The sequence below is a fragment of the Micromys minutus genome, assembly GCF_963924665.1.
Source record: "Micromys minutus genome assembly, chromosome: 15".
Classification (NCBI taxonomy): Eukaryota; Metazoa; Chordata; class Mammalia; order Rodentia; family Muridae; genus Micromys; species Micromys minutus.
This window is the reverse complement of record NC_137984.1, coordinates 30,480,161-30,503,719: the sequence shown is the minus strand read 5'-3', so window position 1 is coordinate 30,503,719 and position 23,559 is coordinate 30,480,161. Positions and strand designations below refer to the sequence as shown.

General features: G+C 36.4%; 1 protein-coding gene across 1 annotated transcript in view; it reads left to right on the top strand.

Annotated features, from left to right (window-relative positions):
• Positions 1 to 23,559, top strand: part of LOC308430434 (EGF-like and EMI domain-containing protein 1) — a gene marked incomplete at both ends in the record, with an annotated part of 682,839 nt that overhangs the window by 410,290 nt on the left and 248,990 nt on the right. The window contains 1 exon segment of the mRNA XM_080929594.1: positions 18,045 to 18,167. Coding sequence (XP_080785720.1) covers positions 18,045 to 18,167 — 123 coding nt within the window.

The window sequence follows — 23,559 nt, the reverse complement described above, 5'->3', positions numbered from 1 at the left end:
GTTTAGAATTGTTTGTAATTCTAATAGGTCTGTTCTTACATTTTACTTGGCGTTTTTCCTTGCTGCTGTCAATATTCTTTATTTATTTTCTACATTTAGCATTTTGGTTATTAAGTTGTGGGAGATAGTCTTTTCTAACCCAATCTATTTGGTGTTTTGTAAGCATTTTGTACATTAGATTAGTGAAATGTTCTATGATTTTATTAAAAACATTTTTGGACCTTTGAGCTAGGAATCTTCTCCTTTTTCTATTCCTGTTATTCTTAGGTTTCATCTTTTTATAGTGTCTCTGATTTTCTGGATATTTTCGTCCAGAAATTAAATAGTTTTAGAATCACCATTTCTCTTTGACCAATGTATCAATGTCTTCTCTTTAACTTCTATGCCTGAGATTTGTTCTTCCAACTCCTGTATTCTGTTGGTGATCCTTGCATCTATAGCGCTTGTTCACGTATATAGATTTTCTGTCTTTGGGATTCCCTTAGGTTTTGTGTTCTTTATTGACTCTATTTCCATTTTCATGTCTTGAACCGTTTCATTCATCTCCTTCACCTATTTGATTATATTGTGTTGTATTTCTTTATGATGTTTATTAATTTCCAGTTTAAAGGTTTTTATAATAATAAGAACCTATTTCATAAGAATAGATTTACTGCCTTTGTCTTGTGCTGCATCTGTGTTGGAATATCCAGGACTTGCTGTAGGAGGATAGCTGGGTTGTCATAGTGCCATATTGCCCTGATTGTTCTTGATTGTGTTCATATGCTAGTCTCTAGTCATCTAAGTTTGAGGGTTATTATAGGTTTAGGAGTTGTTCTCAGAGTTTATCTTTGTTATAAAGGTGTCACATCTGGTATCACTGGCTACTTTAAGCTACCAAGAGCAGAATGTTGACACATCTGAAAAAATTCATCCAACTATTTTGAGCTAATGTGCATTTGTAGGTCTGTAATTCAGGATAATGGAGCAGGGGATGTTTGTTGTCCACCTCTTTACTTCCCTAACATATTGCTCCCTTTGCATATTTAAGAAGCCAGCTAATTGTATCTTTTGTCTTCTGAAATTTTGTGTTACATGTCAATATGAAGCCTTTGATAGGTCTGACTGACAAAATGTCTACATATGTAGTTCCTCAAGAAATAGTGTAGAACTCAATGTAGTTTCTCCAGTGACATTGTCTGATTGCAATGGATACTTTTAAGACAAAATAGCATGGAAAGCTTCTAACTGTGTTATATGGTTTGCATAAAGTACTTATAATAGAAGGAAGGGTTCTTCCTGTCTGTAGGAGAGCTAGAGGGATGTTGATCCAGCTATATATAAGTTACAATTTAGTTATAGAGAAATTGAAGCAAAAGTAATCAGTTTTTAATCATATGTATTAATTCTTTCTGTACATATTTCCAACCAAATTTAAATTAATAAAATTTAATAAAAATTAATAAAGAGAATCCCCCTAAAGCCTTTCCTGTTACTGTAATCTCTGTAGCTCGTGCTATCATATGTTTTTAGTTAGTGGATGGCTTGGTAAACTTTAAGAATACTCATTGCTATGATATCTTTGAAAAATCTTCTCATTGGTAAATATTGAAGTTTGTTCTTAAAATTCAACAATAGTTCTTGCTTCTAATATGACTCAAGCTATTGAGGGAGCTAAATAAAACTCTCAAAAAGCACAGAGGTAGTGCTGACATTTTGTATAGGATGTGTGACATACATGTCGGCTGGCAGGTAGGTGCCACTGATAATTTTACAGCTCTGGTGTTGGAGGCAGGAATCAAGCAACTCATTCTTGCAATGTAGAGGTTTGTGCTTGTCATAAAGTGCTGGAAAACCTCTTTATTATGCCAGTGTGTTCTGATCACTGTTTCCTTTACCTTGGGGTAACCACAGTTCTAGGTAGGTTGCTTAGCATTCTAAGCATTTAAAGGATATATACTATGAACATATTCTTGATATTTACTAAATGTGAAAACATATATCGAAATATCCATACATACTACATATGTAATTAATGAATAACACTTTTTCTCCATTCTATAACTCGGCATGTACTTGTTAATATATATATGTAATAATATATATTATGTAATAATATATATACATATATATACTATTTTGTCATAGGCATCTCTCCTTGTACTCCAAATTTAGCAAGACTATTTTAATGCCAATTTATTAAAATAGAACATACATTACACATCTACAACTTTTACATAGTATTTTGTTTTTACTCTACCATGCTGAAGCACATAAATAAATATTACTTGAATACATTGTTTTGGTTTATTATAATTTCTTTATTTTATTAAATAGATGGATAAACTTTATTATTCAATTCAGCCTGAAGCTTAAATTTTTCAATAGTTTATTATTTTTGCTTAAATATTTTGACTGAAATGTTAATTGTAAAGTACATCCAATCATAATTTACAATATTGTATGTTGTTCTCTTTATAAATCCTTTTTTTTTTGTGAAGTAGCACCTTTTGTGCTTTCTGTCTTTTCTAAGAATTTAAGTTTCCCTGCAACATTGTATCACACAGAATAATTAATGCCAGTTTCTCCATACATAGGCAGTATTCTATAAATTAACATATCCTGGAAATGAAGTTTATATGTTCGGTTAAGCATTCCAGTTTTTGAGATTGCATTATAAAGTCCTGACCTACTCCATCACATTCTTCCAATTCCCAATCAATGTCCATTCAAGCAGAGGACTAACTGCTTCATAAGCTAAATGAGACTGCCTTCTTACAGCTGATAATTCTTGCTGCAGCCTCTGGAGCATCAAGTACGAATTTCAAGAGACTTTGTCCCTAGACAAATTCAGCGTTATCAGCTGGAATCCAGGCAGCCCGTGCTTCCCTTTGAGTGTTGCTGGTCTGTATTTTTGCCATCTCTTTCATTTATGCTGCCTTTGTGAATCCACAGAACCACATCATGGACTGCAGTACAAGAATAAGCACAGGGGCCAGATGCATGTTTTCTTTACCCAAACGCTCCAACCTCTCTAAAATTCCTTTCTCGTTCAATTCCCACTGAGAAGCTCATCTTTGTTTTGTTTGCCCAAAGTCAGAAACTCTATGCTGATAAACCAGGAAATGTGTTTCCCTTCCATTATCTCCCAGTGCTGAAAGTGGGCTCCCTTGTTGAATCAAATTTCGCTCTGAGAACTTAGGAGAGAGATTTACATCTTGGCCCATTTGGCAGCATTGTTTGGACTCTCCTAACAATGACTACTTGTACTCTCTTATCCATTTTATCAGGTCTTTTCAATTGATAAAATGGCTCATGAGTGAATATTTTATATTTCATCATACTTTAAAAATATTAACCGAGGTACTTTATTGAACGTGATCATCTTATAATTGTGTTTATAGTTTAGTTTTCACTAATATGTCTATCCTGGGTATGTGCTGTGCCCCAACATTAAGTGAGTCACCCCTTTACCTTTCCACAGTATACAGATAATTTTATGTAGCAGAAGGTGATGGCCAAAGAGCACTAAGTTCATTTCTGAAGCAAGGGAATTTCGTCGGCCTCTATTATTTAGCTAGAACTTGACCAAACCACTTAAACCACTTCAGCTTCATTCTGAATCTGTATCTCATGTGGGGCTGATAGTTCGCTCTCTCCCTGACTTCACAAGAACCGAACAAATGTCAAATCACTTTGAAACTGATTAATGCAAATTATAGCTGGCAAAAAATAATTATCTGTGTTCCCTGCCCTTAATGAGCTTATATTTCGGTGGAGAAGAAAATGAAAGTATTTAGGGATAGTTGTAAAGCAAAGTATGAAGTACTTAAGGGAAAAGGGCATGATAATACTGCAGGAGTTTTCCTAAGAATTAAACTATGTCTGGTGGGGCACGCTAAAGAAGTCTTTATAGAAGATAAAAGTCTCAGCTGAGACAGAAAAAAAAGAGGAGAGAATTTTCATACAAAGAAATGGAAAGATCACTCCCAGTGCTGGTTTTGAGTGCGTCAGGGCACGGAGTCCCTTTGTAGTAATAAGTAATAGAGTCTGTTTGGAACCCTGAGCACATAAAGTGAAACTGAGACTTAAGTGTAGGTGAAGTAGAGTATCTCCTACAAGCCCAGGGGCTGACTTAGGTGTTGGGATTCTGGTATCCAGTCAGTACATTTTGATGTCACACTCAAAATCTGGAACTTACCAGAGTGTCTGTACGTTTCTAAAGCAGCTGACAACAACTAGATGATAGCAAATACATTTATTTGACCCACATTGTACTTGTTACTATTGGAAAAGCTGAGATAGAGATACATTTTGACCAAGCCATTTTGGCACTGTGAAAGCCATGACAATACCACCAGAAGGGTTCAATGGATCAGGAGAGGAGATGGCAGGGGATTGATAAGCTATGCACTGCCAATGGGATCAATGGGAGGCAATCAGGAGAGTCCACCTGAAAGCCGAAGGACGGCATAACCAATGGCAAAGAAAAGAGGAAGGCAAAGGCTGTGGGCAACACCTGGAAGGATGGAAGGCACCAAGTGGGGGGTTGTGTAAGCCCATAGTGAGGAGGAAAAGAAGAATGGAAATCGAGTTCCCGGAGGAAACAAGAGAAAGGTTAGCAGTTCTCAGCTAGCTCAAAGGATCCCAGTATAATGAAGCAGAGCGTGAGACGCAAACGAGGTGAGCGGAGTGGATCTCGAAGTTGACACCGTGCACTTTGAACCTAGGCCTCTTGCTCATTATGAAGTCAGGATACGGCTTGCTAAAGGTATTTAGTATGACGGAAACATTGTTTCACATCCTTCTCCCTCCCTTCTGCAGTGCCAATGTGCTCTTCAATGGTCCTTGTGCTCTCTAGGCATGAGGATGCTTGAGGTAGGAGGGGTTTGGGCTATCTACAATTACATGGGATCTTAGCTTCTCAATTCATAGTATATTTCCCAAGGGACACAGTGAACTGACTTGGGACATGAAGTCAGTCCCCAACAGCCTGTCAACATGTGCTGTACCCATAATAACTGAACTGATCATAAATGATAAATATGTGCACTGAGACTGACACAGTGATGGCTTGGTCGGAGAGAAGGAAGCTCAACCCTGCTAAGGGGACAGTCAATGTGTTGTGCTGTTTGCCTACTATCACCTGCTGCCATACCATAAAGGACCTTCTTCACCCGATGCCTCCCGATTCGGATCAAGAAGGATTGGAGCTAAGATACCTTGATTAATTCTTCCTAACTCTTACCCTCTATTTAAATCTAAGTCTTGTTTTAGGACTCCAGAGATGGACATGTGTGTGGAGCTATCAATGAAACCCTGTGTTCCTCCTCTTGACATGGGCACTTTGAGTAAATCTTCTTTCATTTTTCACAATTACTTTGCATCTTTACTTGAGTCTATAGAGGGTAGATGGCTAGGCATGTACTGTTCAGTCAGGGACGCTGAGACCCAGGCTCTGATACCAATAACAGTAATGAAAGCAGCCACCATGAACAAGTTGGAGAAGAAGGCCTATAGAAGGTCTCTCACCTACTTCATTTACTAATTGAAAATTTTAAGTCACGGGGAGCTTCTAAGTTAGCTAAGTTATAGCCTTTGAAGTTGCCATGGCTGCATGTCCATGCGTCTAGAAATGTGTTGTGGTGTGTGTTTGTGTGTGTATGTTTCTGCCTGCCTGCCTGTCTGTCTGTCTGTCTGTGCAAGTGTCTGTCTGTGTGCTTATGTGTGTGTGCATGTGTGTGTGTCTGTTTGTGTGTTTATATATGAGTATGTGTGTGTCTATGTGTATGTTTCTGATATAACGTTAAGAATACCCATCTGGCACCCTGCATAACGTAATGAAGAATCAACACAAGCAGAACAGTGACACCTGGTTCAAAGGTGCTCTACTTGGTCTCTTTGGGGGAAGGAAGAGTAGTGAGTGGCAAAGCCACATTATGACATTGGCAACCTCTGAATGCTTCTGTATCTTCAACTTGTGTTCTCCATAGCAAAAGAAAATTAAAATATGCATTGTTTGTCTGCCTTTGTATTACTCAGGGTTCTTTAGAACATTGATTCCCAACCTTCCTAATGGCACGACAATTTAAGCCAATTCCTCATGTTGTGACCCCCCCAAAACATAAATTATTTTATTGCTATTTCTTAAATATAATTTTGTTACTGTTATAAATCATAATGTAAATATCTGAAATGCAGGATATATGATTTTAGGCATAATGTTATTATGCACTGTATAAAAAATATCCTTGCATTATTCAAATGCTGATTTCTGTGTCCCCATATCTGGTTGCAATTCTTATTCTAAATATCTCCTGCCTCGATGCTATGTAAATATTGTTCCCCAATTAATTCCTGATTGGTCAAAAGGCTGATCAACCAGTGACTGAGCAGGGGAAAGAACAGAGTTGGAATTCCATCCAGCCTAGAGGAAAAACAGAGAAGTGAGGGTCTGCCATGGGAAGAGAGTCCCAGAGATACCATGAGAAAACACTCACAGCCCAAAGACCTAGATCAGTATAATAAACAAGTGTCACTGAGATTTAGACTGGAAGATAGCCAGACTGACTTAGAGAATTAAAATAGAGTAATCCTCAGTTGTTATTCCCTTAAAGCTTGTTAAACATATTTGTCCACTCTCAATTATTTGGGAGTTACATGGGTTAAGAGAAAAACTGCTACAATCACTATTTAAAAGCCACTAATATCTGATATGTGACCTACAAAGGGGTATTGACCCATGAGTTAAAACCACAGCACTAGAGGAATGGAATTGATAAAATGAATATATATATATATATATATATATATATATATATATATATATATATATACACGATTTGTTTGCTTGTTTATTTATTTATTTATAGGACTTATTAGAGTTGCTTACAGGCTGTGGTATAACTAGTCCAACAATGGCTGTCTCTTGATGGAAAGGTAGAGAATCCAATAGTTGTTCAGTCCATAAAGCTGAATGTCTTAGCTGATCTTCAGGATATCTTGAATCATGAAGAATTAAGCTCTAATACCAGTGAATAAATTTGCCAGAAAGCAAGAGCTGAGAATAAACCAGTAAAAACACAAGCTTCTTCCTGGCTCTTTAAAAAGACTGCCACGAGAAGGTGTGGCCTGGGTTCAGGATGACTCTTCTGATCTCAAATGATGCAATCAAGAAAAATACCTCCCAGGTGTCACCAGGGGCTTGAGTCTTAGTTAATCCAGATGTGCTCATGCTGATTAGCAAGAATAGCCAGAACAGCCTTTATTTGAAAAAACACAATACTTTCTCTAACCTGAGAGCTTTTGTTTTCTTTTCTAGTTTAAAATAACGAAGCACATAGAGAGGTGTCTGAAAGGAGAGTGGTCCTATTCAGACTACCTGTCCAGTGTATCATTCAAAAGGGCCGAGCAGATAAAGGGAGGGTTCAAAAAAAAGGATTCTAGAGAACACTGAGGATATGATACTGCCTGAATGAGTGTGTGTGGGGTTTAGGCAAGGAAGGGTGAGTTTTGAAAAAAATGATGTAAAAGATGGACAGGAATTTGTACCAACCCATGAGATGGTAGCACACCAGAGACTGGGATCCAACTGGAATGCAGTCTAGGTTTTAGCCAGATCTTTGCTAAACTGACTTAGAGTTTCTTTGCTTCCAGTTGCTTTAGAATAGATGCCATGTAGTAAGTCACTACTAAATAATTCTGTTGGAAATAAATTTTAGAGCTAAAATTTTATATAATTCTCTCTAGTTTTGAAGGGAGATGACTGCTATTTTTCTTCTAGTTTATTTGTGTGAGATTAATAAAGGAAATGTGAAAGATAACCTTGCTGTACTCTAGTTGGTATATTTAAATATAACCAATATGTTAATTTTTCACAAGTATTATCTTTAAGATATGGCATCCAGAAAACTTATGCTTAATTCCAAAGTGCTAATGTTTCTGAGATAATTCAAAGCAGTATAGCATCAGATTATATATGAGCTAATTCATAATAATAGAAATCACTTTTAACTACAGGGTAAGTGACTACTTTTAAAAGTGAATACAATTATTTTAATGGATTTCTAATTAAATGCTTAAATACTGGATAGTTTAAAGGTGCACTTTCAATTAAATTGATCTTTTTGGAGATTTCATAGCAGGGGAAAAAAAAGAAGCAGAACAAAGAAAAGTAATTTTTAAAATCCAGTCTTTAGTATTTATAAATATCAGATAAAAAAGATGTAGAAAAAACATAAGAATAAATTCAATTATACGTAAAAGTGTAAGCAGCCATTGCATCAAAGAGGAAGCATGAGTTATAAATTGACACAGTGAAGAACAAATGGGAAAAATGCCAAAGTCACTAGATGATTAGATTAATCAAATGTTTTGTGTCTTTATCTCATTTATGGCATTTGTATGTTTTCAAAGACTCTTCCTCTGATGGATAAACCACAGTTGCACAGCATTGTGTTGTGTGGATCTTTCTGGAATAGCTCTCCAACATCAATGAGATGTCACGGGTGGGTGGAAGCCAGGACAGGTCCTGAAAGGTTTGCATCCCAGGTATAATTTGTATTCTCATTTTATGTTCTAAAATTACAAGGGAGGGAGGCAAGCAAACAGGAATCACAGACACTCACAGGGCAGTCAGTAAGTTGTTGAGGAAAGCAGCTCATTGTCTCAGTTAATTCTCCAGGTCATTCTGTTCCAGGTGTCAAATGAAGTCATTCTTGGCAAACGGGCAGAACCAGGAGTACTTCAAGTAAAACACTGAATAAATCAATAAATATGTATCTAAAAATTGCTCTTTTTACCCTATTCTGCTTCAAGTGTAAATCAGTGAACATCAACTTTCCACTTGGACTAAATTTTAAGATTTCTCATTCTCTTGGGACATGGTGATATGCAAGAAGCAGAGACACTTAAATCTCTGTGTGAGTGTGAAGCCACCCTGGTCTACAAGAGATTTCCTAGTTCAGCTGACATGAAACTCGATTTCAAACAGACAAACGAATGAGCAAACACACCACACAGACATTACTTATCTGCAACAAAAATGAGCAGAGAAACACCTTCCAGACAGGACAAGATTGTCCCACAGACATGTGATCACTGGTAGTCTGTCTTCTTTCCTCTGACTGCCTTAAGTGATAGTACCCATTTGTGTTTTCTAAGAAGAAAATCCCATCCTCTGTTAGTTAATTTGACTGTGCTTAGTAAAGTCACATGCTCCTGTAATCTGAATTAGTACATGTATACAGCTAACCTAGTGCATTCTCATTTATCAGAAATTTAGAGAATTATATATATGTCAAATAATGGGATTAGTGTTGTGCGTACAAATTAACAGAGCTCTTCCCCCATGGTGTTAGTGTCTAATAAAGGCATTATAGATGTTAAACAAATGTGGCCATGAGGAATCTATATGGACAAATGAGCTAATAACTCTAAAAGAAGACTTTTCAAAAGTATGGCATACAGATATTAAGAGATATCTGTGGCCTCTGAAAGTATGGTGTCTAGTTGGATATCTATAGGATGAATTGGAAATCATGAGGTCAAGTAAGGAAAAGTTAGGTAGAAGAACACAAAAGGGATAGGATGTACAGAACTTGAAAAGTGAGGTTATGCAGGAGCTGACCTTTATTATTATTATTATTATTATTATTTATTATTATTATTATTATTATTATTATTATTATTATTATTATTATTATATTTTCAAAACCTCAGTATGCTGCATTAGGCAGAAAGTCTGTGGAAGAATTTACTAGGACATTCCAATCATCCATGAAGGTTAAATTAGCAAGACAGTGATGATAACTTGAAGGAAATAGATTTGACATGTAATAGAAAATGAATCTACTACAGTGAAACTGAGGATTAAATTGGATGTGGTTGATGGTAACTGTCAAGAATAGATTCCCAAGGCCTACACATATCAATAGATGGTTAGACGGTGGCTGGAAAGTTCAGCTCCAAGTTGTCTCCCAGTCTTTATCTATATTCTCAGATGCCTAGTAGGTATTCTGTATTTCCAATCTCACTTGCCCATCAAGTAATTTATGTTCAAAACTGAACTATCCTTTTAATATCAAAAATTTCCTTATTGTGCTATTTCAGTGACCAGCATAACCATCCATCCAATTGCTCAAGGCAGTTGACCTTCACACACTCCCTTCCATCAAATCCACTTACCAACTAAGTCACATCCATTTTCTCTCTTTACATCTTTTTATATCTGCTTACATCTCTCTATGTCTATGAATAGTAGCTTAGGTCAGCTCTTTGTTAATGTTCATATGTATTTTGACACAAGTGATTGACGGGCTACTCTGGACTCAGCTTTTTGCCTCTTCATTCTTTCCCTTGCTGTTTTCCATCATGTAGGGAATGAAGCCATTATCTACAAGCATGTCATAAAAATGGCCCTCTAGGGTCATGTCTCAGTAAGGTTTCTAACATAATCCTTTCCTACTTTAACCCTTACTTTGCTGAACTATTGCATTTTCTATGAAAGTGTAAACACCTCTATCCTTAGCAAAAAGAAGAAATCCCTGTGAATTATTCCTTGGTGTAATCCATGGTTCTGAAAGGTCCTATTTGTGTCTTTCCTAAATGGTTTTTCTTTTTCTGAAATATCCCATTTTTATATTTTAGTGCACCCCCAGCCAGGAATTGAGTAACTTTTTGTTTGTTTGTTTTATTTTTTGTTTGTTTTTGAAAAACAGTTTCTCTATGTATCTCTGGCTGTCCCGGAACATACTCTGTAAACCAGGCTGGGCCCAAACTCAGATATCCACCTGCCTCTGCCTTCAAGATCTGTAAGCTGCATCTCTGGTTCTCTGTGAGCCATTCAATTCTGTTCTACCCCTTGGGTGCATCTTTAGTATAGCCCAATTCATAGACACTACTTATCTCTGAACAGTGGAACTTGACAATCAGGAGAACATGTACATAACAGGATTTTAAATTTATATGTTAAACCTCATGCCGATAGGATCACATTTAAAGTCATTCATTCTTTTTTGAAATGCCAAAAATCTCTTCATGTTGTTTAATATGAAATACCATTTGAAATTCAGTACAACAAAGTAGTTCTGAAATAATATGCAATCAGTTTAACCACTTAATAAAATAAAAAATTTGGTATTATAATTTGAAATCTTTGCATATCAACTTTATTTTTAATTAAACTTTTTATTGATTCTTTGTAAATTCTACATCATGAACTCTAATCCCATTCATCTTCTTGTTCATTGTACCTGCTTCCACCCTTGCAGATTCCCCACCCAAAGAAATAAGTCTTGTTGTGGAAACTGTCTTTTGTCACAGTGTGTCCTAGAGTATACCCATTTGTTCATATTTCTTACTTAATAATTGCAATGAGCCACTGGTCTAGTTCCAGGTCTCTGGCTTCTGCTACACTATCAATACTGAATTTTTACTAAGATTCCTCTAGGATTTCCTGGGTGCCATGGAGATTTGTAGGATCTGTAGTAGATACTCTATACAGTATCTCTGTAGATGCTCCAGCAGTTCAAAGATGTGGTACATGTTGTGATGGGCCAACTCAAATCCCTGGATCTGGGCCTACATATTTGCTTAGTTGGTCAGCCTACCATATTTCTCATAGGCACACCACCAACACAAGCTCTGACGCCCTTGGGGCCAGTTCACCTGTGCCCATACCAGCAGGGATAGTTATATTGTACTGTCCCAGGCAAGGATCAAGGCTCATTCTTCTAAGTGCTGCAGCTGGTAAGGGGCATGGACCATTTTCCTGTTCTCATGACTCAAGACCAGCTCTTGCTCTTACCACAGTGGCCAAGGGCAGGGGTGGGGGCATCTCTCCCTAATGTTTAAAAGCTATCATCCACATATAAGACAGAACATGCACCATTTGTCTCTTGAGATCTGGGTTTACTTCATTGAGATACTGATTCTAGCTCCACCCATTTACTTATGAATTTAATTATTTTTAATATACCACATTTTCATTATCCATTTGTTTATAGATTGACATCTATCCTGTTTACATTTTATGGCTATTATAAACAGAAAAAAATAGATGAACAAGGATCTCTGTTGTAAAATGTAGAGTCCTTTGGATATGTGCCCAAAGGTGTTCTCTAGACTTTTCATTTTTTATTTTTTAACAACTTTATTTTAAAATACAGAGATAAATCTACAGACTTTGAAAAGCATTTTTTGCATAAAACTATATGAATATATTTTGTCAGTGCTTGATTTTTTTAAAGGTTTAATAGTATGCATCGAAATCTTACTAGTTACAATGAACATAATTACATGTAAAACAAAATGTAACATGGAAATAGTCAAAGTTTTCTTGTTGTGTAAAGATTAAACATAATGGTTTTTAAATACCAAGAATTGCCACAAGGCTATAATCTTAGGTCTTGAATTATTAATGATTTAAGGTCTAGTAGGTGTACCACACTCTGAGAGGGTGCTCTACCCTTACTTTTTTTTTCTAAGAAGGACTTGGGCTTTCACTTTTTGGCCTTTCGGGTTTTTGTTTGTTTGTTTGTTTGTTTGTTTGTTTGTTTGTTTTTTGAGCTTCATATGGTCTGTGAGCTGTTTCTTCAGTATTCAGTGCTTCTGGGGCTAGTATCCAATTATTATTTCTGCTTTTTTGTGACTGAGGTACCTTACTCAGGATGATATTCTCTAGATCATCCATTTGCCTTCTCTAGACTTTTTAAAAGGCATTTCTGTTTTGGATAAAATAAAGCAAATAATTTGTTCTAGGCACATGGCTCAGTGGGTCAATTTCTTTACCAGGACACTTTGCTGACTGTTTTTTTTAATCTCTTGAATCTACCAAAGGGCAGAAGCTGAGAAACAACTGCACAAACTGTGCTCTGACCTACACATACATGTTGTGATATGTGCATCTGCACATGCACATTCTAATAGCAATAACTTTTTAAATCTCTTGCAAGAGTGAAAAGAGGAAACAGAGACAATGGTTCAAGTTCTTAAATATCCATTTGTGACTACAAGTGGCATTTAATATTTAATGATAGACATAATTCAAGCATTCATACATTCATCAACTCATTCCTCCATTACTTATAAATTGTGCATTTCATAAAACTGCCTGCTGGACTTTTTCCTATAACTTGCTAAGGAATTACAAGCAAAAGCCTTTTTATTATGTGGAGTGATTTCCAGCTATGACCAGTGAAAAACAATCCCTTTTCACCACCTGCTCTCAACACTTCCATAAAGCAATCTGCAGAGTAAAGATGACAATTGTCTTATGCTTAAATAAAGAGTAGTATATGTGTATAAGGTGTGTGGAATGCTGGAAGCTAGGAAAGAGTGTCAGATCCTTTTGAATTGGAGGTACATGTTCTCATGTGCTACCCTTATTGGTGCTGGGAACCAAATTCTAGTCTCTGAGAGCAGCAAGTACTCTGAGCTGCTGAGCCATCTCTCCAGCCTCAGTACCTTTACTTTCAATCAACAACTTTCTGTGAAAGATGTATTATGGGGCAAGTGGAAAACTAATTGTACTTTTGTTCGCAGGTAAATGGTCACACAATCTAAACAAAAAATGGCATGAAACAATTTCAATTGTATGGTAACAAAAGTGGTTCATTGTTCTCTCAGAGAGCTTTTATGTGCAAAGCACATTTGAGAAGAATAATTCTTTTAAGCTATTGTATTCTGTGACCATCTGGGGAAATAGTTTGGAGGGTAAAACCAGCAGAGAGGATATTAAAAGGAAAAACAGCAGAGAGAAGTGATTGTTTTCGACAGTCTCTTACAGTATGATGTCCAGGGTCTATATCACAGTGAAATACTGAAAAATTTTTTTAATGACTTCATCACTGTTCCCAGCAGTGTCCAGAGGTTCCAATTCCAAGGACAAGGCTTTTTGTAAGCAACCGATGTGAAGACAGAACTCGGAGAATTTTGTGAGAAATTGTTTCTTCACATGAAGTACACTTGATAATAACATTTTAATGTTATGTTGACATTTCTGGTTTTTAATTCTGTTGGGCAGAGTCTGGAGAGAAAGAAAAATCAACTTTGGTAGCCTCACTATTAGCGTCCAGCATCATGACAGCTCAGCTCAGATTTGTCCTAAATAAAACACACTCCTGAAGAAAAGATCTAAGGTTTTCTTCCTACTTTACAGAAGCAGATTGAATCTCATGGGAAATGATGCTGACAGTCTCTTGCTATGGGTATTAGAGTGACTACATAGACACTTTTGGAAATCATTTTTCATAGGTTACTGATGAATAAATGCTTGGTAATTACAAATATTGTAGTATGTGTCTATATATGTAAATACATGAGCATGCATATATATATACACATTATATATGCATATATATAATATGTATATGATTGGTGTAGTGATTTACACTTAGACTGGTTTGGTCTATTTTGATTAAACTACTGTGAGATTGAGTCAGACCTTCACATCAATGATCATCCTAAGATTGTGGCTGAACCGGAGTATCAATATGCTTGCTCCTTGTGACCCACAAGCCAATTACATCCAGATCACCTTGAGTCTAGTTGTGTATGCAGGATCTCAGCTGGAAGCCCCAGGCACCGAGAAGCAGTGTCTGCATTTAACAACATCTCTGGGTAATTAAAGTTTTAACTACTCCGGGTGATCCTGGCTCAGGCTGCACATTAGAATCACTTAGGTGCTTTTTTAACATTGTTTTTTTTTTCCCAGACCTAATAATAAGACCGATTAAGTCAGACTAAAGTTGGTACCTTGGCACTGGCATTTCAAAATGCAGGCCAAGTGGTCCTATTGTGCATTCAGGTTTCAGAACTATCGACTTCACAATGTCAGAATAATCAGCAAACCTGCTAACTTCTAAAAGAGGACAATAAAGGAAAAAGTCAAAGCAATGTCCTCATGTTTGGTGGCACTTCCCAAATGATTGAGTTTTTAACTTTTAATAAGTTTGCTTGGCTGCTGTGTGAACACAGGCTTGCTATATCTCAACCTGCCCAAGAGTTTGTGGTAAATCAACCCAAGAAACGAACACATTACCACCCAATGAATGAAAGAAGGCTTGGGCTTGGTTTATCAACTGTATTTCATCTTCCCACCATGTTGTCCAGCTCGGCAGATCTAAATGCATAGATTGTGTTTGCTACAACTTTGAATGCCCACCAATTCAGAAAGTTTTCTTTTTTTTTCTCCCCTTCTCACATTAAGTCAGAACCAACCAGACCCCCCTGAATTGTTTCTCATTTCTTCTGACACACAGGCTCAACTCAAGGTCTTGTGTTGTCAACTCTACTAGTTAATGACATAAAATGACCTGCTGTTTAGTATATAAATATCAAGTCAAGAACTAGCCATGCTAGACATGAACAAGTAAAATAAAACCATCAGTCATAGCACAGGACACATGAACTCCCTAATCACCCTATTTTATGGTGAAGAAGCAGTTTCCAGGAAGCAAGAATGACTCAAAGATGAGTTTCAAAAGTAGACTATAATCCCCAACACTGTGACTCAAAGAGCATAGGCTATTTGGTTGCATATATGTGAGAGAGAGAGAGAGAGAGAGAGAGAGAAAGACAGAAAGTATGTACAGCCAAGTAAATAGTTACAGGTAGACTAAGAATATAAACACGCTAAAGCTTATGTAGAGAACTCAGTGTCAAGACCATACCCACTATATCATGGGAACATAGTGATTTTTTTAAATTTTTTCATATGCTCTGTGATTTCAGTAAAACGTACTAAAACTTTGTGAATAAGTCCTGGGGAGATTATCAGAATAAACTTTATTTTAAAGTTACCTTTTTTCATATATACATAACATTTGTGTAGCTTTCTCTCTTCCAGCAAATGAGAGCCACAGACATATGGTTACAAACTGTTGTCTAGGGTTTATAGATATGGCTCAGAGTTTCAGAGAACTGTCTGCTCTAACAAAGGAAAGGGGTCTTGTTTCTACCACCCACATGGCATCTAGCAATCTTTTGTAACTTCAGTTTCAAAGGATGTGATACCCTCTTCTGTAGGTACTGTATATAAGCTTTCATACAACTAATACACATATGTATATAAAATTAAAATAAACAAATAATTAAAATTTTCCAATACTTTATCCCATCAACTGAAGGTTTATTCTGTTATAGAGTACACCTATCTTCCTTTCCCCCAAAAGAAATAATTTATCCATTTTTATGTATTTAGAACTCTTCAATTTATTCATACACATATAAAATGTTACCATATGATTCATGATAAGTGTCAAGTAATTTATCATAGAAAAGATGATATACTTGGGAATTAAGTGTTTTATCTATATGCCCAAAATGAAAGACCCAGGTCTAATCTAGAGGTTGAAAGTTAAGATTCAGAATTATATAGCAACTCTACAGAATAATATCCTAAAGAGAGAAAAATAAAAAACTTATCATGTATAAATATTAAATCTCTACACAAAGAAGAGGTAACAAATAGACAATTCTGTTTTATCGTCAATTTATATGGGAAAAAAAAACCCTAGAAGCAAGATATCACAGACTCGGAATTTAATAAAACGCTTACATTTTGACATGTCAGTGATTCTTATCTCTGAAATAAAATTTACTTTCAAAATATTAGAATGGTATTCAGAATATCTTATTTTTCTCAAAAGATATACTGAATTTTGGGAAATATAGTGTCACTTCCATTTTAGAAGAGACAGAATCAATGCCTGGTAGGGTAAAAGCCCTTTTGTTACCTTTGGTCAAATCTTCCTTACCAGGCCTGAGATCTAGACATTGAGATTTACAGTGATGGTCACCAGCATGGTGTGTTTTCTCTGTGCCATAGGAAAAAGTTAAAGCTAACTGTCTAGTAGGTGACTCATATTTTAGCAAAGACTGTTCATGTGAAATATATTTTCCAGAAGGTCTGAGTTGAAGGTTGATAAGAATCTGATTATGCCTGGCAAGTCCACAGCCCAAACTAGAGATGACTGTAACTGTGAAATGGTACATGATGCTTTCCTCCCTCTGTCCCAACCTCCCTCCCTCCCTTTTTCCTTTCCTTCTTTCCTCCCTTCCTTCTATTATGCAACCTATATTAACATGGAATTTAAATTTCTCCCGCTTTAAAGTCCAGACCTCGGGGACTGCAGGCATCTCCTATCGTGTCTTAATTTCTACTAATACAAATCTCCAAACAAGACAGTTTAAAAATTTTTTTTTACTTATGGACAGCCTAAAATCTGTCCTCTTTTAATTTTAAATATTTAATTAGTAATTACACAAGGCAAAACAAACTATAAGTGCAGATAAATGAAATGATTTTTTCAATGAGAAATCAATAGTGTATTTGTGTATCCCAGTGGCATTTATTGCTAATAATAAAACTTAAGTAATTGTGAATTTTTCTAGAATATTTTCCATTTTATTCTAAAAGTGATTAAGCAACCTCTTATACAAAAACAGTGTTCCAGAGAATGGCCTTTTATCACTTCTTGGTCTTTTGGCTAAGATCACGTGTAGAATTTTGACCAAGAAGCTGAATTAGTGGGTCCAATGTATTGATATTTTTCTGAGTACATTAAGCCATGGTTCCGTTTGAGCCAGCTCTTTACTTTGATGTCTACTGTAGCACCTGAGAAGGTGACTCAAGGTATTAACTCCATTACTGCCTTTGTTCAGTGTGATCCGACCAAAACTAGGTGTTTATCTCCTAGCGTATGTAGCTGATTGCAATTCTCTTCTCCACATTTCCTTCCCCAAGGACTTTTCTTTATCTAAGGTCTGTCTAATTAGCCAGTGTGTGAAGAACAGAAAACTGTGAGACAATCACAATGTTTATGGTGGCTGTTCGAAAGAAGAAGCAAATAAACAACCCAAGAAACTGAATAGCATTTCCATCTACACTTTCTTGTTTATGTGATAGAGAAAAATGGATCAAACAAGCATAGATTTGTAGGAGTGGAGGTGGTGCTTTTGTACAACATAACGCATACTGTGTATCAAAGATATATTTGTACCACTTCTCTGAAGTTGACATTGGAATGACATTGTAATCCTGGCCATCTGTTTTTCTCCTGTAGACGTGGATGAGTGTACGGTCGCCAATGGAGGCTGCCAGCAGCGCTGTATTAACACTCTGGGCACCTTCCACTGTGAGTGTGACACAGGATACAGACCCCATGCTGATGCACGTACCTGCATAAGTGAGTAAATATTATATCCAGCTTGAAGCCATTTTCAATGAAAATCAACCTGCCTACTCAAGGGGCACAAGAGGAAGATTTCTCTATTGTTAAAAAATTATCTGTAGAAGCTGATGGCATTTGAGTTCAGTTCCTCATTGTAGGATGTAAAAGGCATTTTGCTATTAACGGATAGCCAAAGATGGAGAAGGAAATGCAGAAATAGATGTTTGCAAGCACAACTTGATCTTCCAAATATGTGATTATTTCTATGGTGTATAATTTTGGGCATATTTGGAAAACTATAAAATCATTATTTATTATTTACACTAGAAGCACGAAAGAAAGCTGAAATGATGGGGAACTTTAAACGATGATAATTACTATCTGTGGTATTCTCATGTAGAACTATAGTCAAAAATGAGTTCAAATCAAAAGCTCTGTCATTGAAAAAATTATAAGAAATTATATGCCAAAGAAGTTGATGTTACCCAAGGGTACTTATGATATATTGAATATAGGTTATAGAATATTAATTCTGCAACAAAGTGTGCTTAAATGTAATTTAGGAGCAATAAAATGATCATTTATCTCTTTGTTTAAATGATTTCAAATTCATAGGTTTCCTAAAATAAATAAATAATACTTTTGAAAATAAAAAGAAATAGAGTTTTAAAAAACCACCTTCCTTGTATGATCATCAGTGTTTCATGTTTGCACTGAAATAATTTGTGTAAAAGTGTTTTTATTTTTTACCAAGCCTTGATCCTCACCTGACATGATGGTTTCCAAGTTTATCTCAGGCCCCTGTTTAAAATAATCATTACATGAACAACATAGCACCTGGTATAGAACAGTTGAATGACATTTTTATTTGTATAAGTTTTAGTGAGCATGTCCTCTTTGTTTACCTGTTATTAGTAGCATATGATGTATTTTATGTGCTACTACATGTAGTTTGCAGTGTGAACCATGGGTTATAAACCACCACTGTCCATTAGTGTTTTAGGGTCAATACATACATTTGGCTCTTGCTGGCATGTCTGGAAGGAGACCCAAGCAAAGGAACAGAGATGCTGGTTTTAAAAGAGGAAGAGAACAAATGGATCCGGACAAGGGGATCATTTTCAAAGTCAACTGAAGCTACAATAGAAGTCAGACCCTAATATTCCGGAACTCAGTTGAGCATGAGGGTAGGCACAGAAAATACACATGTTAGGACCATGGCCCTAGCACATTTATTTCATGGAAGCTTTTTTTTTTCTCAGTATCAATGGCATTTCCATTTCTAAGTCATGTGCTACTAACATCCCTTTAAAACACTGCCCAAAGTTCCAAATCACAGTTGGGCAGGGGCGGCATGAAATTGAGACATGCAAATGAGAAATTGGTTGGAAAAGTAGTTTCACAAACTAAGCTAGTGAAACTTTTTATGTAATATGGAATTGTTTTTTGAATTAGTGGTTTATATGAATCTGAAACACAAGGTCATTGTGAAGGGGAGAATTAAACAACAAACATGGCTAAATTTAGGCCAGGGCTATACTTGGTTCACTAAACTCTTAGCAGTTATTAGCTACCCCACAAGCCTCTCTTCGCTTCTTTCCCATCATGGTTATTATGTTAATAATTTTTGGTCAAAACTGAGTATCTATTCAATTAGGACATATGGTTTACCTTACCCATTTCTAGTCCTTAAACTGCATATATGTAAAGTCACTCCTTACTTTATGCTCTGTATGTGGATCTTTCTACTCAGAAATCAAGCACTGTATATAAACAAAATTCATTTCATACAACTAACAAGTGAACTAAACTCATGTGAAATGTAAACTCTGACCACACAGGTCAAAGCTCCGACACCTGGGCTGGCATCTACAGTGGCTGTTGGATAGAAATACTTTGCTGTGGCAGAGGTTTTGATGCCTTTGATGAGCACATACACAAAAGTTTGGTCACAGGAAAACTGTTGTAAAGTTTCTTAGCAGCACAGTAACATCAACCTTGAGAAAGGTTGTGGAAGACATACTTTGAAAACACTTTGTGTTTAAATGTTGACATAGAACCTTCAGGACATCCATATGCTCTCATTATAGGTACAAAAAGAAGCCTGTAGAGAAGGGGCCCACTTAGGTCTGTGCTTGGGATTAGACTGTAGGAAGGTAGTTTTCCTTAATACAGAAATTAAGAATTGGCTGATTTCTAGTTTCAGGGCAAGTTCTTGTAATGTAGCCAAAGCTGGCCTTGAACTTCCAATGCCCCTGCCTGAGCCACTTACAAGCTTACATTACTTACTGATGTGATCCCACTAGTCCCTGTTTCTCTCAAGGCTTTTATCTGGCAGAAGACAGAGTGATGCCTGAGGTTGTAGCAAAGCAGACATTTGTCATAAAACTCAAAGACCCACAGAAAAGAGGACAGCAACATGCCATTGGAACTTGATGACTTCCATGCATTTGACCTTCCTCCCTTCACTTCGTTGTGTATATTCCTCCCCTTGTACATGTGCTTTAAAACACCTGTGCTGCTGTAAGGATGATGACACCACATGGAGCTGAAGATGCTTCTTACCAGAAAAGGACCTCATCTGCAAGAGCATTGCTTTGTCATCATATATCCATACAGGCTGACACTGTGCCCCAGCCTCGGTCAGAAGCACAAGGTCACACAGAGATTTATAAAAGGAGTGTATGACAGTTGGCAAAGGTAACAGAATGTGGCATGTATCAGCTACTTAGCTCCCATAACGGCTTGTTAGGACTGCTGATAGAATACAATATGGAGCTTCAGCGAACATCTGTGGGTCAAAAATTGAGCAAAGTCTTACTTTCCCTTAAATTCTTCTATGTGTTTATTTACGACACCCCAAAATATCCTAGATATTTAGCTGATGATATGTCTTTAAAGGTATATATGATGGGAAAATGTGAAGTTATGCCAGTGTGCTGTCTTATGTACTTAACTTTCATCTGTATGAGGCACGTTTGGTCGGTGACTGCTCCTTTCTTTGATCCTCTATGTAATAAGAATCCAGGGCAGGATGGTAGCTCAGTCACTAAAATGCTGATGAAAATGGGAGTTAAAGCCCCAGAACACATTTAAAACTTTGCAGCATGGTGATGTATGCTCACAGTTCACATCTGGTTGCTGGGAAGACAGTATAATCCCAGGGGTTCAATGGGGCTGATCTAGTTGGTGACTCCAGGCCAGTGAGAGACCCTTCCTGAAAGGAAATAGATAGATTTCCTAAAGATAGTGCCAGAGGTTTTACTTTGGCCTTCACAAACACATGCACACAAATGAACATCAACTTCCACACACATAGGTAAACTTAAATACACACACACACACACACACACACACACACACACACACACAAGCACACACACACATGGTTCTTGATAGATAGCTTTAAGTACTTTACTCTGAAACAAGAATATAGCTCATCCCCAACTCTGTCTGCAAACTCCATTTAGTGTGTTTCACATTAAATGTCATCCATTTGTTAAACTTTCTCTGCGATTCCAGCCAAAAGCATTCTCCCAAATGTCATGTTATTCATGTATTTAAGAATAAATCATAACACACATATGTTTCGTTATATGTATATAGTTAATATTCTTATACACATATACAAGCAGCTGAAGTTTCAGGTCAGACAAAAGGCAGCAAGAGTGTTGTGTCCTATCCAAGACTCGTCTTTTATATTCTCTTCTTGGCCTTTGATACCATTGACCATGATGTTTTCTCTGAAGCTCCCTTTGGCTTCTTTTGAGTTTGATTTCCCTGCTCATTGCTGTGCTGTTCTGGTGAGCAGAGTTCTGACATTACATAGCTTGCACCTTCCTTTGTTCCTTCCTTCCTTTTTTTTTTTTTTCTTTTCTTTTCTCCTTCATTTGTATCTCCTCTAATCTGCATCCATGGTTTCTACTTCCAAGGAAAGTAAATTACTGTTAACTACTTAGAGCACTACATGGCCCACTCTCGAGGATTATTTAAATATTTAACACCAAATAATAAATAACATTAGAGCTTCAGCCAGAAGAATTTATTTATTAGGGAACAATATGAACTTGTGCAGGAGATACAACCTTTGGAACTTTGGCAATATTCTCTTTCATAAACATAGCATTTCTCTGTATGTTTTAGTTTGACTCTTATCTTATCATTATAATCATTATAATTATATAATGACAGATATATAATTGAGCCTAAAGGATAATATGGGATGAGAGCACCTATTTTCACTGACTGACTTTTAATGAATAGGGACTAGATACTAATGAAAATTACCTAGACTTTTAGTATTTAGTTATATAATTCACATTTTTAGTAACTTGTAAACCTTTGAATTTAAGTTGGCAAACCACTTAAAAATCTGTCTTGAATTTCCATTTTTAATACCAACCTTGGAAATATGTTCAACTCAGACATCCATTTATAAGCATGCCCTTCCTCCTCTGGTTATTTGTTGAAATAGGTCTTCTCATTGAGATGAAATAATTAAGTCGCTGAAAAGTTCAATCCTTCCATAGATCTCTTTTTCTTTTTTGCACCTTTAGCACTCAAGCCATTAGTAGTTCTACTTGTAACAAAAGCAATCACTGGTGTCCACACTGGAACACCTCAGAAAAGTGGGTTCTTATCTTCATCAGTCTTCAGAATGGTTATTTCTCCATGCCACTTACACACAATAGTGAGTGTACATCTTTCTTTCTTAGCTCCTCTTTATTCCCATTGGAAAGGAGTCACAGCTTTCTACCGTAAAGTTTTGTGTAGATAGCACATTGTTACATTTCAATCAGAAATATTTAAATGTCACTGCTATATTTTAATTAATTATAAACATACAGATATTAGGCATCAGAGATATTATATTTATACAACTAAGAACCTTAAAAAGTGGTGTCCTTAGTCAGTTTCTGAGTTTGAGCACCCTTACCTGAGCTTTTTATAAGTTCTCTATTTTAAGATAATGCTAAATTTTTCAAAAGTTGAAAATAAGAAAACCATTGGATGTACTGACATTTGTACAAAGGCTCTCTTGTGTTTCAGCTCTTTGATCTAGGATGTCTGGATTTTATTTCCTGTGAGGAGTAGAAACTTCTAAGCAATGCAGTAAGATTGCTTTCGTATTGGAGAAGGAGCTTAAAGACTTCATTGTAACTACCTTTCAATTAGCTGCATTATTTATGAAGAGAAATTAGAAACAGAATTCATTTCAGATGACAGCTGATGTGTTGAACAGGTCTATGTCAGGTTAAAAAACTTGTTTAGTTTGTCAGATTGATGGCATTTCTCTGTCATTATCAAATTCATTACCCTTGCCATATTAAGCACTTTAGCATGGTAGATGCTAAATTTAGTCCTTGAAAGTTGAATTTAAGGAATATTTTCCCTCTGCCTCCTCACC